The 15,942-nt window shown below is 36.4% G+C and overlaps 1 protein-coding gene across 20 annotated transcripts in view; it reads right to left on the bottom strand.

The window, feature by feature from the left end:
- Nucleotides 1-15,942, bottom strand: part of ITCH (itchy E3 ubiquitin protein ligase) — a 131,075-nt gene that overhangs the window by 16,460 nt on the left and 98,673 nt on the right. For all 20 annotated transcript variants that reach the window (XM_082746043.1, XM_082746041.1, XM_082746044.1 and 17 more), the window contains 4 exons: nt 11,232-11,360; nt 4,958-5,030; nt 4,015-4,086; nt 1,553-1,641 (listed from right to left, as the gene is read on the bottom strand). In XM_082746043.1, coding sequence (XP_082602169.1) covers nt 1,553-1,641; nt 4,015-4,086; nt 4,958-5,030; nt 11,232-11,360 — 363 coding nt within the window. The remainder of the gene's footprint in view (nt 1-1,552; nt 1,642-4,014; nt 4,087-4,957; nt 5,031-11,231; nt 11,361-15,942) is intronic.

Genomic DNA, 15,942 nt, shown 5'->3' with positions numbered 1-15,942 from the left:
TCATTTGTTACTAAACCTCACAGAAATCCTCATCAAATGCCACTGATCTCTAAATTTTAGGTAAATACAAGAAAACTTCCAATTTCACAAAGACAATAAAACACTTAACTGAAGCCACTCATTCATTAGAAAAATGCTCTGAGGAGCTCTAATTCAGCTGCTGTGAAAATACCAACCAATATTAACACAAGATTACAGTGACTACATAACATGGGTTGGCCTCATAGAACCGTAGGCAGAACAGATCTGGGGCAATACAGGTGATACTACCTTGTGTCTGAGATTTCTTTCTTTTTTTTTTTTTTTTTTTAAAGATTTTTATTTATTTATTTGACACAGAGAGAGAGACAGTGGGAGAGGGAATATAAGCAGGGGGAGTGGGAGAAGGAGAAGCAGGATTCCCACTGAGCAGGGAGCCCGATGTGGAGCTCGATGCCAAGACCCTGGGATCATGACCCTAGTGGAAGGCAGACACTTAATGACTGAGCCACCCAGGCACCCAAGATTTCTTTTTCTGTGAGTTCATGGCCTCTGGGGGTAATGCTGCTTTTACTTCTTAATACTATTTAATTTTCTAATTTAAGAATAAATGATTGCTCTCCTCCTGAACTGCCTTGAACTCATACAAAATTCAGTGTTTCTATTCATATTTACTATTTACCAGTGGCTGCTTCATACATTTTGAAATGTGAACTTTACTGTATAACATAAGTAAGAACTAAAATGCAGCCATCATTTAGTGAGCACACAAAAATGGAGGGTCTGAACTAGGTCACTAATTAACACTATTTCTACTCTTCACAATAATCCTAGAAAACTAGAAATGATTTTTTTTATAGATGGAAGGTATGTACCCGAGGTTGTACTACTGAGTACAGAAAAAGGATTCAAATCCAGTCTTGACTCCAAAGTTCTTGCTTTCTACACTGCCACTGCTATGCAAATATTGAACCTGATAAGCTTTATTGTTATGCAACAAACAAAGGAATTTCTTTGCCACCAGAGTTTGTCCTCTAGGGTTTGGTTAGAAGCTCCAATATTAAGAAAGCAGAATTTAAAATTTCAACTCCTATTTTACACAGCCCTCTGTATTCTTAAAGCAGATACATTAATCTCAGTTGGGAATTGAGTGGCTATCTCTGTTATCAGTAATCTGTGATGGGGAAAATAACCTGATCACTATAGGGCCTTGTATGCTCACTCTGTGGAAAAAAAAGAGGTGGTAGACTGGGGCTTCTGGTTTGATGATACAAAGCTTGCATCCATCTTCGTTCTGTGCCATAGTTTAGTCTCTAAGCTTCATTATTACCTATAAAATTCTCACAGGGTTATCCTAAGGATTAAAAAGAGTAATGTGGGGGAAATCACCTAGCAGTCCCTTAGAGAAGTGCTGAATTAGTGTTTGCTGAACTTCTGTAGCTGCAGAATAAACGCACAATAATTTGCCACATTCATTTTCCTGAAATGTAAGATTGAGAAAATACTTGCAAGCAAAGTGAATGATACCTTTGGAAGAAAGGAACTAAGTTCTGAGTATTCATATTATCACTACCTTGCTACACCTCCATAATCTAAACCTTCTTCTCCTGGAAAAATCACCCACAAACGTCTTCGCAGATCTTGGGGATTGAAGCTCATTATCTACAAAATAATAAAGTAAAAGAATTGGTAAAAGCAGTTATTGAAACATCATTCTACCACTTCCAGGTCTAAGATATTCTTCATTATATGTAACTTGAGTTTCCCATGACAAAGAATGGTGTTCGTGGTCTAGTCAGCAACATACATACAGAAAATACATTAAAGTTTTATAATATTTTATATAAATATTATATATATCTATGTTTTAATATACTTTATACATAATTTTCTTTTAATACCTTTTGACTTAGCAGGTTGCTTCTGTTACTTGCTTATTAGAGCAGAGTAACTGTAGGCATGGTCCTTTGTTAGGTCATTTGGGTGGTGAAGGGCTTGGTTTGGTTATGTTTGGATTTGTTTTATAGCCAAAAGTACACATAGCAGCATTTGACTAACAGAAATGAAAACCAGTGGCTACAGAGAGAATATAGTTAATTTTGGAAACTCATTCTCAGTGGAAACCTATAAATACCTGGAAAAATACTCAAATTTTGTGTCCTACTACAGTGGTTAATAAGAACATCTTCATGTTTGAAGGACAGCACCATTACTGAAATATAATGAGTAGACGATTTGGGTTTTTCCCTTGTAAAACTATTTAATTACTTGCCTAAAATTTGGCCAAAGGACAGTACATGCATTATTTACTTTTATAAAAAAAAGTAACAGGGCTTGGACAAAGAGAAGTGGACTCAATGCCATTCTTTTATGAAATCAGAATGAACTCTCACATTAAATATCCAAAGAGGCCCAGTAAGTAACCTGTTTATGCCAGGGCTCACTTCGAGTCACTTTCATGAATTCATCTGCTACTAAAAAATCCAGATGTAACAAAAAATTCAATGCTTATGGCAAATATTCTACAAATACACTAGGTTAGCTATATAGCAATACAAATGACAGACAGTAAAGGTTAAAATATTTGTTTTTATTGGTTTGTTTCTTGCTCCCTCTGGCTATTCCTTGTCCCTATGGCTGCTCCCCAAAACCTACGGCTGTTTTTGATCTCTCTTGACGTTCCCCCAAACCTGAGACTGCCCTCCCTTGGAAATTTTACTTGTTTTTTTGCCCTGTGTCTGATACTTTAGGATTCCTTGGGAAAAATACCTTTAGATAGTGCCCTTTAATAAATGTCTAATATTAAAAAAAAATTTTTTCTCCTGCAATTTTCCCAATGACCAAAACACTTACTACCCCAAACAACTTTATCCACCACTTAGGAAGAAAATTTGATGCTAATTTTGCTATCAGCTCTGTCACTCTTCCAAAGCAAATTTTTCTTTTAAGTTTCGGTTTCACATGTATTTGGTAGATACCAAATCTAGGACGACAATTTTAAACAACTGTTTTAGTACCCTCTGGTCTGTCATTCTGTGAAAAGTCTTTAGGTTTCAAAAGTCAAAAAATAAAGGGATAGTCAATCGTGTTTTGTACTTTTCAGCACTGCAATAACAAGTTATGTTCCAAGAAACTGGCCCACCAGAGGCTGACTACACAGTAGTTATGAATATGAAAATTAGAGGCAGGTAATGACTGGAGTTGGGAATGGTCTTGGAGACTTATATTAGATGAAGGGAATCACTCATGATTCTCTAAATGGTCTTAGTCAGGTTCTGCTGCTAAAAAGCTACCTGCTCTTACTTATTAGCAAGATGCCAACTGGCTTTTCTCTTCAATGTTAATTACAAAGATTCCATTAGGAAATGTACATAACTGACCTCCCAACCATCTCAGAAAATTTCTTTTTCCTCTGCATTCATTTTGAAGCTGTAGCTACCACAATTATCACAGGGGCTTGATAATAAAAAATTATGTCCATATCCGGCCATAAAATAAGGATTAAATTAACAGGTTCTGAGGACAATAAAAATAATTTGTTGACTACTTCTGAAAAAATATCTTTTTTTACTTTGGTATTGTAACCAATGACCAACTTCATTCCTACATAAAAAAAAAACTTTTATAAAAATTATGAATGACAAATGCTGATTGTAAAAATGCAAGTAACACACACGTGTAAAAGCAAAGTCATCCCCTCTTCCTTTCTACCCATCCAATAATGTTCATATGGATATTTCCAGACTTCTGTCTACCAAAAACCTACTTTTTTATTCAAATATCTACTTCAAACTGAACATTTAGCTTAGAAATGAAAACCTGAAACTTACCAATTAAATTATTCTGACATTTCAAAAGCACAAGACATATATACATACAAAGCTATCTACATGTTCCTAAATTTTAAGTATGAATACATATGACAATACTTAATTTAAGGACTCCAAATCAAAAAGCCAAACTATTAAGACCTGGAACCAAAAGTGGTTTTGGACAGGCAGCCATTGGGCTTTATCAAGTGGATTAAGACAGTACCTGCTGAAAGGAATCTTCAAACAAGGTCTTTCTTGTCACTGTAATCTTTATGTGCTGTGGCATGGCCAGTTGCTGAAACGTAAGAATGACTAAGTCAACTCTCTCTATAATAAACAGCCTACTGAAAAACCAAAAGAGTGAAGTTCTATTTACTTTTATCTTTGCTTGGAGGAAAAAGTAGACTGTGAATATGAATCTATTTCAGTAATGTTTAAACATGCATTTGTGGACATTTATGCTAATTACAGATCATTTGATATATAACAAAAGAAAACAAAAAAAAAGAAAAAAGAAAAGATTTCATATGCAGTGCTTACTTAATGAGTCAAATAAATCTTTATTTTTACTTTCAGGAAGCTAACATTATTTTTGCTTGCTTGGGCCCAGTTAATTACATGAGTTTGAAGTTTAAAAATATTCATCATAGTAACACTTTGATTAGTACATTAATTTTACTTAGAACCCACAAAGATATCATTAATTCAGAAAATATGTATCAGAAATAACTGATCACATCTGGGAAGAATACTCAGAATGTAAATATAAATATAAATATAAATATATATCAAAGTCATTTACGTCAAATGTTAGATATGAAAGGGGCTGGTTACATAAATAAGAAAGGGGCTGGTTATAATCAGTACATCAGAGAATGCTTTAACTCATTTGTTTGAAGACTTTTGTAATCTTAGAATTATAGGTATATGCTACTCTCCTTGAGTAGCAATTTTTTAATTCAAACGGTTTCAAATTTATTCTTCTGGACTACAGAAGCCACAAATGAGCTGATAAATTTTTTTCTTGCCCTAAAAATAGAAAAAAGAAGATTCCAATGTTTCCCATTTTACTTGTTTTTCTATGGTTTAATTATCCTCACAATCACTGGTAATATAAGCAACATAACAAAAGAAAGGGAGTACAGGAAAAAAGTCCTGATACTAACCTGACACCAGAACCGGAAATACTGAACTTTTGCCTTGAAATCCCGTACATAGGCTATCTGTGGTCCATTGTCTCTGAGGAGAAATGTTAATATGACATGTATAACAGCATGTAATATTATAGAAGGAAAGCAAAATACCACACCCCCTCAGTACTCAGTCAAATATAAAAATACTGTAGCATAGCACACTCCTTAACAGCACCTTTAAAAAAAAAATTCCCAGGACTAGTTGTAAGAGACAGAAATTTAGATCTTCTTAAAGGCATTGTTGGGGGAATTTCTTTTATATATAGTGAAATCTAACAGGACTAGGTATATGAAGTTCTATCTGGGAATGTTGCCTATCCCCAAATCCATTCTTTCCTTTGTCCTTAAATCAGACTTCTGATATCTACCTGGGCAAAATACTACCCAGAACAAAGATTACATTTCCCAGCATGGTTGTGTGATTTAACCATGGTTGATGAACTGTAAATGTATAGGACGGACTTCCACAAGGCTGTTTAATTTAAAGAGAGTGAAGATAGCTAGAGAAGGATTTTTTCTTTCCAATTTGTTGTTCCTCTATATTCCAACCTAGAGTGCATTGAAAGCCGAAGTTTCAGCAGTTACCATATACTATGAGGTAACCTTGAGAAAAGAGCCAATGGTCTGGGATGGTAGAACAGAAAGAAAAGCCTAGATCACTGATGACACCATGGGGCTTCCGAGCAAGCCCTGGACTTTTTTTTTTTTTTTAAACATCTTATTTATTTCAGAGAGCAGGAGGGCGGGGGGGGGGGGGGGGGGAGCGCAGAGCACACCAAGGAGCATTAGCAGGGGGAGTGGCAGGCAAGGGAGAAGCAGGCTCCCCGCTGAGCAAGGAGTCAGTTGTGGGCTTGATCCCAGGGACCTGGAACCAAAACCTGAGCTGAAGCAACCGCTTAACCTACTGCACCACTCAGGCACCCTACCCTGGGTAAATTTTTTTTTAATTCATTTTTTATATGTTCAATGTAGAAATATAATTGATTTTAGGGGCGCCTGTCTTGGACAGTAGGTTTGTCTTGGGGTTTGGGCCCTGCATTGGCTGTAGAAATTATTTAAAAGTAAAATCTTCCAAAGATAAAGAAAAAGAAGAAAAAGAAAAAGAAAAGGAGGGGAGAGGGCGGAGGAGAGTTCCTAATAAGTTGGTAAGTGTTCCCATCACTTTTATTTTATGAAAGAATTTGAATAGAGTTGATATTACTTACAGTTTTGATAAAATTTACCAGTGGAAGCCATCTAGGCCAGAATTTTCTTTGTGGGAAATTGTTTAATTATGAATTCAATTTCTTTACTAGAGATAGGGTTATTGAGATTTACTATTTTTTCTTATATTAATTTTGGTAACTTGTATCTCTCAAGGAATTTGTCAGTTTGACCTAAAATATCAAACTTCTTGAAGCACCTGGGTGACTCAGTTGGTTAAGTGTTTGACTCCTGATTTTGGCTCAGGTCATGATCTCAGGGTCTTGAGACTGAGCCCCACATCAAGCCCTGCATTGGGCTCAATGCTCGGCTTAAGATTCTCTCTTTCCCTCTCTGTCCCACCCCTCTCTCTTAAAAAAAAAAACAAACAAAAAAAAAACAGCACACACAAAATTCTTGGCATTAGGTTGTTCAAGTATATACTCTTATCTTTCAATGTTGTGTAGGATATGTAGCATTTTTCACTTTCATATTAATTTGTGTTTTCTTTTTATTCTCTCTTCAGGTTTATTAGAGGTTACTGATACCATTAGTCTTTTCCAAGATCCAACGTCTGGCTCTGAGTTCTCTATAATTTCATTTTCATTTTGTTCAAATCTGCTTTTATGCTTATTTCCTTTTTTGTGCTTATTTGGGGTTTAATAAACTTTTTTCTTCTAGACTAGGGTGAAAGCAGAGATCACTGATTTTATATCTTTCTCTTTTCTTTCTTTTTTTTTTTTTTAAGGTTTTATTTATTTATTTGACACAGGGAGATCACAAGTAGGCAGAGAGACAGGTGGGGAGGGGGTGGGAAGCAGGTGGGGGTGGGGTTGGGAAGCAGGCTCCCTGCTGAGCAGAGAGCCCAAAGCAGGACTGGATCCCAGGACCCCCCTTTCTTATTTTCTAATCAAATCCTAATAGAGCAATAAAATTTCCCCTGAGGACTATTTTTGTTAAACCCCACAAATTGTGATATGTTGCATTTTTATTATCATTAAATACAACGTTTCCTAATTTCTCAGGACTTCATTGAGCTAGGGGTTATTAGTAGTTTGCTTAATGATGGAAAGAAACATATTTCTGTCATAAATGAACCACTATGGTTTTATGGTTTTGTTTTATGTAACCAAACTTAACTGAAACTAAAAATAGATAATACTAAAGAATCTATTATTTATTTGCATCCTTAAATAATTTTTTCATTTTTAAAATTTAAATTCAGTTAACATATATTATTGGGTTTTTGAAGTAGAGGTCAGTAATCCCTCAGCCTTATATAATACTCAGTGCTTATTACAACACGTACTTTCCTTAATGCCTAACCCCATCCTTCTACCTCCCTCCCCTCTAGCGACCCCTCTGTTCGTTTCCTATGATTAAGAGTCTCTTATGGTTTGTCTACCTCTGTGATTTCATCTCGTTTTATATTTTCCTCTTTTCCCCTATGATCCTCTGTTTTGTTTCTTAAATTCCACATATAAGTGAGATCAGAGGATAATATTTCTCTGACTGACTTATTTCACTTAGCATGATACCCTCTAGTTCCTTCCAGGTCCTTGCAAATGGCAAAATTTCATTTTTTTTGATTGCTGAGTAGTACTATTCCATTGCATATATATACCACATCTTCTTTATCCATTCATTTGTCGATGGACATCTGGGCTCTCCACAACTGGGCTACTGTGGACATTGCTGCTATGAATAATGGGTGTATAGATGCCCCTTCGGATCACTATATTTTTATCTTTGGGGTAAATAATGATATTTAAATAATTTTTAATTTAATTAAAACCTAAGTGGCCTGAATTTCTAGTTTCTGCTTTACACAAAATTTTTTAAGATTTTATTTTTATGTAATCGCTATACCCAACATGGGGCTTGAAGGCACAATCCTGATATCAAGAGTCACATGTTCTACCAACTGAGCCAGCCAGGAGTCCCCAAAGCTTTTAATAAGCAGAAATTATAAAATTTAAAAAGCAGCAAGAGGGGACGCCTGGGTGGCTCAGTTGGTTAAGCAGCTGCCTTCAGCTCAGGTCTGATCCCAGCGTCCTGGGATCGAGTCCCACATCAGGCTGCTTGCTTGGCAGGGAGCCTGCTTCTCCCTCTGCCTCTGCCTGCCACTCTGTCTGCCTGTGCTCGCTCTCGCTCCTCTCTCTCTGACAAATAAATAAAAAGCAGCAAGAGATAAACATTGCCCTGATATCAAAGCCAGAGACACTACAAGAAAACTACTGACCAGTATTTCTTATGAACTGGTAAGAGTCCACAACAAAGTATTAGCAAAATGAATTCAGCAGAATTTAAAAGGAAAGTGGGATTTACTCCTGGAATACAAGGATTGTTCAACATATGAAATGTCAATTCTATACACCAGACTTCAATAACAAAGGCAAAAAACCCCCACATGATCATCTCAATTGAGGCAAAAAAAAAATAAAAAAGAGAGAGAGAGAGAGAGAAAGGAAAAAAACAAACAAAACACTGATAAAGTTTAACATCCTTCTATGGTGAAAAAAAATACCCAACAAAAGAGGACTAGAAGGAAACTCCCTCAGAATAGGAGCCATTTATGAACATCCCACATCTGACATACTCAATGGTGAAAATGAAAGCTTTCCTTCAAAGATCAGAAACCAGGAAAGGATGCCTGTGTTCCCTTCTATTCAACATAGTATTAGAAGTTCTAGCCAGGGCAATCAAGCAAGGAAAAGAAAAAAAAAGGTGTCCAGAAAGGAAGAAGTAAAAATTATCTTTGTTTGAAGATGACGTAATCTTCTATTTAGAAAATCCGAAAGATTCCAAAAAACTATCAGAACCCATAAGTACATTCAGCAAAGTAGGATATAAAACAACACAAAAATCAGTTGTATTTCTATACGCTAATAATCAATCTGGAAAATTAAAAAAAAAAAATCCCATTTACAAACAGCATTAAAAAAACCTCTGGAATTAACTAAGCCAAGGAGAAAAGATTTGTATACTGGAAAACTACAAACAATTGTTGAAAAAGAAATTAAAGGGCGCCTGGGTGGCTCAGTGGGTTAAACCGCTGCCTTCGGCTCAGGTCATGATCTCAGGGTCCTGGGATCGAGTCCCGCATCGGGCTCTCTGCTCAGCAGGGAGCCTGCTTCCCTCTCTCTCTCTCTCTGCCTGCCTCTCCGACTACGTGTGATTTCTCTCTGTCAAATAAATAAATAAATTTAAAAAAAAAAAAAGAAAAAGAAAAAGAAATTAAAGGTGACAAATAAATGTAAAGACACCCTATGTTCAGGCTTAAAAGATGTCATATTGTTAAGATGTCAAAACAAACCAAAGAGAACTACAAATTCAATACAACCCCTATCAAAATCCTAATGACATTTTTTGCAGCAATACAAAATTCTATCCTAAATCATGAAATCTCAGGGACCCTAAAAAGCCAAAGCAATCTCAAAAAAGAACTTGGAGATCTCACATTTCCTGAGTTCAAAATTTAGTAAAACCTACAGTCATGAAAACAGAATAGAATTAGAATAAAGACAACTATAATGACCAATGAAATATAAACTCCAGAAATAAACCTTGCATTTTTATGATGAAAGGATTTTTGACAAGGCTGCAAAGATCATTCAGCAGTCTTTTCAACAAAGGCTGCCTGGAAAATTGGATCATCACTTGCAAAGAAATAAAGTTGGACCCTTTGCCAATACCATTCACAAAAATTAACTAAAAATGTACCCAAAACCTACACCTAAGTTTTATAGCTTTAACTCTTAGGTGTACACATTCTGCTAATAATCAGATTAGGAGAAAATAACAGCAAATGATGTATCTCATAAGGGAGTAATATCCAGAATATAAAGAACTTCTAAAATTCAACAATAAAAAACAACCAGATTCAAAGATGGGCAAAGAAGTTGAACAGACATTTCTTTAAGGAAGATATACAAATATTTGGTCAATTAGCACATGAAAAGATGCTCAAAATCATGAATCATTAGAGAAATACAAATAAAAACTGAGTGAAACCACTTCATAACCATCAGGTTGACAGTTTTAAAAAACAAACAGAAAACAACAACCACTGACAGGAAAAACTGGAACCTGTGTACATTTTTGGTGGTAATGTAAAATGGTATACCCACGGTGGAAACAGTCTTGAAGTGCCTCAAAAAAACAAAGAATTACCATTGACTGAGCAATTCCACTTCTGAGTATATACACAAAAGAAGTGAAAACAAAACTGCAAACAGGTATTTGTACACTCACATTCACAGCTACATTATTCAAAACAGTCAAAAGATGTTTGAAACAACCCAAAAGTCCAGGAACAGATGTATAAATAAAATATGGCATATATATATATACACACACTAAAGTATTATTATGCATTAAAAAGGAGTGAAATTCTGATACAAATGGTAACACAGATGAACCCTAGAAATATAATGCTAAGTGAAATAAACCAGTCACAAGCACAAATACCATGATTCCATTTACATGAGAGGTCAAATTCACAGACAGGAAGTTTAAGAGTTATCAGGGGCTAAGGAAAACAAGGGACAGGAGAGTTATTGTTAAATAGGCATAGAGTTTCTGTATGGAATGAAAGAATATTCTGGAGATGGACAGTGATGGTACTTAATGCCACTGAATTGTACACTTAAAATGGTTAAAAAGGTACTCTATAAAACTCTACTATACGTATTTTGCCACAAAAAACACCTCAAACAAAACACATTAAGCAAAACAAAACAGAAAGTTACTTTAGTAACAGGAGAATTGAAAGAAAGCAGGCATCAGAAATCAGGGATTAATTGGTAAGCAGCACTGTACTGATAATTTCTAAATAACCTTTTTAGTGCTATGTGAATAGATAACAAATATGAAAGATCACTATGAGAAAATATGGTGATAAATAAATAGGGCAATAACAAATACAAAATATTTAGGGAACAATGACTTCTGGGCAACCCAACTCAAGAAACAGTGAGAACTGTACTCCTTGCTAATTTAGCTCTTCATAACAAAATCTTAGGAATCGGTTTTACTTTTAACCTACAATGTTTAGAAAACTTACAGGGCAGATTTTCCAGTGCGGGGATCAATATAGGTGGTTGTTCTTCTATTGTGGTCCACAAAATACGGAATTCCATCGACTGTGAATCTCATTTCCCAGCCTTCAGGCAAGGGCTTTTCATTTAATTGACTATAAAACATAGGAAAAAATACAAATAAAAAATGTTGAGCTGTTTGTTTCCCAAATACACAAAACAAAAATCACCCATAAATGCAGCATCATTTAGATCACTTAGTCCAGCAAGTTTCTCACTGTTTACTAGACCTCTCTATAGATATCCCACAAGCATGTTAAACATGTCAATAGATTCATGGAACCACCCTGTTTCCACCTACCTGGCCTGTAATCCCTTCTAATAACCCACCTAAACACCTTTTGGTAACCAAGTTCTGCCCATTCTGCCTTGGAAGCCTTCATTTTCATCACTGTTTTCAATCCCCAAGAACATCCTTACCCTGGCATCATTCATCTGTTCTTTCTGAAGTATTTCTAACCACTTCTTTTTTTTTTTTTTTAAGATTTTATTTATTTATTTGACAGAGATCCCAAGTAGGCAGAGAGGCAGGCAGAGAGAGAGAAGGAAGCAGGCTCCCCGCTGAGCAGAGAGCCCGATGTGGGGCTCGATCCCAGGACCCTGAGATCATGACCTGAGCCGGAAGGCAGAGGCTTAACCCACTGAGCCACCCAGGCGCCCCCTAACCACTTCTTAATACCTATCTTTGGACAGTGGTTAATCCCTCCTCTCAACTGCAGTTTGTTAAGAATGTATATATAGTAAGACTATAAGAGGAATAAGTGAGACAATGTTAGTAAAAAGCTTCACACATAGTAACCCTCAAGTTGTAACTATTAGTATTCCCCCTACTATATAGTGATCATTCTTTTTGAATCTCTCAAAGTACTTCCTTCAGACTGCTAGCACAGCATTTGCCAAGTTTTTCAGCTTTTGTGTGTATGGCAACAACTTTCACCCTGCAAATACTATGTGAGCTTTTTTGTTTTGTTTTCTGCTTCTTTTAAAGATTTCATTTGACAGAGAAAGACACAGAGAGGGAACATGAGTAGGGGGAGTGGGAGAGGAAGAAGCAGGCCTCCCACAGAGCAGATAGCCCAATGTGGGGCTTGATACCAGGACCCTGTCATGACAACGCAAGCTGAAGGCAGCTGCTTAATGACTTAGTCATGCAGGCACCCCACTACCCGAGTTTTAAAACAGGGACTAGATTATAAGGCAATAGTGCATTTTTATTTGTTATATATTAAAATAACTGGGGCATAAGCATAAATATTCAAAACTGCTTAATTGTGAACTTAAGACATTTTTGCATTTTAAAATATTCCACTAGAATGGATAGAGAATTATTGAATACCTCCTTTGTAGTTTGTATTTGTGTGTTCCGTCATAATGGCAACTATTTTTTAACTAGTTAGGTATAAGTGTTCCAAGTTTTTACCCATATTTGCTAGTTTGTTTTCCTCTATTCTACAGCTTCAGATTTTCTGACCTGAGAGAAGGGAAAAAAAAATGGAAATGTCCAAGTTCTCATCAGAAAGGAAGAAAGGGAGGAGTTAGAGGCATTTAAGCTGACTGGTTTTAGAGAGCCACTACTGCTGACAGGATTGTCATCTTCCTCAAATGTACTTCAGAGGAATAAAAGGCTAAGAACTATTATTCAGAACAGTATTCTGTAAACTGTGTTGAAAGGTTAAGAACATTTAGCTTTATTCACAGAGCTAAACAGAAATGTCAGATAAGGGCGCCTGGGTGGCTCAGTGGGTTAAGCCGCTGCCTTCGGCTCAGGTCATGATCTCAGGGTCCTGGGATCGAGTCCCGCATCGGGCTCTCTGCTCAGCAGGGAGCCTGCTTCCTCCTCTCTCTCTCTGCCTACTTATAATCTCTCTCTGTTAAATAATAAATAAAATCTTTAAAAAAAAAAAAAAAAAAAAAAAAAAAAAAAGAAATGTCAGATAAAATGGATTACCAAAAATTTTTCAAAAGTTAACATTTATTTGTTATAATTTGTTTTCAAGATAAGCTCAGTAACAAACTGTTGTCTTGAAAAAAAAAACAGGATAAAACTGGGTCTTTTGTACTGTTTATTAAGATACGATTCTCACTTCAGCTCTGACCTTTTAAAAGTCTAAGGGGGAACAAAAAATGATAGTAAATTACAGAAAGGTGACATAGTTCATTCTGTCCTTTAAGAGAGAGTTTTAAGAGCAATTTAAAATGTTACCTTTGAAATTCTTCTTCCTTTTAGGGATACTGAATATATTTAAATTAAATATTAACATAAAAAATGTGACGTTAGTATCCAGAAGCAGATTTTAAATTTAAACTGTATTATTAGAACAAAGGTTCTTAACTTTGAGTCAAGGGATGTGTGAAGAATTAATCATATCAAAAGAGAGGTGTGGCCTCTGCCCTCTATTACTGGGAGGTGACTGCTAGGCCTCTAGAATGTCCTGCATGTCGGGAATACCTCTGTTTGCTTGGGAACTTTGAACACCAGAGAGTCAACAATGTGATTTATGATGGAGGCTTTGGGACACCTCCCATCAACTGCAACTTCTGGAGTAACTAGACACTGACTCTCAAACTCTCAAACTCAAACTCTGGGACAGGGCTAGAGACTAAAGGTTAGCAATGCAAGCAGTACATAATGGAGCCCCAATAAAAACTCTGGATGTAAGAGACTCAGGTGAGATTTGCTGGTTGCTAATCCTCCACACATATTATTCCATAGCAATTCTGGGTATTTAGGACCTTCTCACATTCTGTCCTGTATTTCTTCCTTCTGCTACTTGTAATTTGTATGCCTTCCCTATTACAAATGTAACTGTGAGTATAACAAGCTTCAAGTGAGCTCTAGTCTCTCAATGAGTTATCAAACCTGAAAGTGGTTATGGGAACCCCTAAGTCCATACCCAGTTGGTCTGAAGTGATAGCAATTTTGGGGGATCTCCCAGTTTGTGGTTGATGTCTAAAGTGAGGGAATTCTTGGGGAGACTGCTCTCCAACTTTACAGCTTGCCAAATTCCTTGCAGAATGGAACCTTCTGGTGGTCTGATAAATGCACAGTATTAGATTTTATTATGGGCTGAATTGTGTTCATCCACAGATTCCTATATACTAACCATCAGGAGCTCAGAATGTGACCTTATTTGGAAATAGGGTCATTGCAAACATTATCAGTTAAGATGAGATCATACTGGAGTACAGTGAGCCATTAATCCAATAGGGCTGGAGTCCTTATAAAAAGGGGAAATTTGGATACTTGACACTTGCAGACCTGAAGAATGCTATGTGAAGACTGCAGTTATGCTGCCACAAACCAAACTACCAGAAGCTGGAGTGGAGTGTGGTGGGGATGGGGTGGCTGGGTGATGGACACCGGGGAGGGTATGAGTTGTGGGGAGTGCTGTGTACTCACTATAGGTCCGTGATGAATCACAGACCTATACCCCTGAAACAAATAACACATTATATGTTAATTAAAAAAAAAAAAAAAAAAAAAAAAAAAGAATTTCCTTTCTCTTTAGGGCTGGATAATATTCCACTGTATGTATACATCACATTTGGTTTATCCATCCATCTGCTGATGGACACGTAAGTTGCTTCTATCTTTTGGCTACTGTCAATAAACACGATTTATGAACGTGTCAGTATACAAGGATGTGTTTGAGTCCTTGCTTTCACTTCTTTTGGGTATACCTAGGAGAACTGCTGGATACATTAATTTATGTTTAGCTTTTTGAGGAGCCATCAAATTGTTTTCCACAGTTGTGCACTGTTTTACATTCCCACCAGCAATGCAGGAGAGTTCCCCAATTTCTCTATATCCTCAATAAGGATCATTGTTTCTGTTCCATGATAGTAATGGATATAAGCTAAGGCATGGAACAAATCCTTTTAGTGCCTTCCAAGGGAGCAAAGCCCTGCCTATACCTTGATTCTAGATGTCTAGCCTCCTGAATCTCTTGAACTATTAGACAAATTTCTATTGTTTAAGCCACTCAATTTGTGGTACTTTGTTAAGGCAGCTCTAACAAACTAATATAAGTACTATTACATAATGCTACAAAGAAAAGCAAGTAGGGACACCTGGGCGGCTCAGCTGGTTAGTGTCTGCCTTTGGCTCAGGTCGTGATCCTGGTGTCCTGGGATCAAGCCCCACAGTGGGGAGCCTGCTTCTCCCTTTCCCTCTGCTGCTCCCCTTGCTTCTGCTCCCTCACTCAGAATGAAGGAAGGAAGGATGGGCAAGTATATACACAGTTACCAAACATTAAAAAAACAAACTTGTCTTTGAGATACAAACTTCCAATTATGAAATAAATGTCACAAGGATGTAAAGTACAACAAAGGGAATACAGCCAGTAATACTATAATAACTTTGGTGACAGAGGGTAAATAGATTAGGTGATAATTTCATAATGTATATAAATATCAAATCATCAATTGTACACCTGAAACTAATATAATACCTTATGTTAATTATACTTCAATGAAAAGGAAAACTTGTAATAATAGTATGTGTCTCTTTGTCAATATATTAACTAGCAAGTTCTTGCAATATGTGTAAAGTATATTTTGAGATAATTGCAACAATTGCAAAATGCTATTTTAAAAAACGTATGATTTCTACTGGTAGGAGAGTCCAAGGCACTGCTAATTCCACTATGGTTGTAGCTTACGATCAGAATGGATGGG

Source organism: Mustela nivalis (genome assembly GCF_964662115.1).
Source record: "Mustela nivalis genome assembly, chromosome: 8".
Taxonomy (NCBI): domain Eukaryota; kingdom Metazoa; phylum Chordata; class Mammalia; order Carnivora; family Mustelidae; genus Mustela; species Mustela nivalis.
The sequence above is the reverse complement of the archived record's forward strand: the minus strand, read 5'-3'. Positions and strand labels throughout refer to the sequence as shown.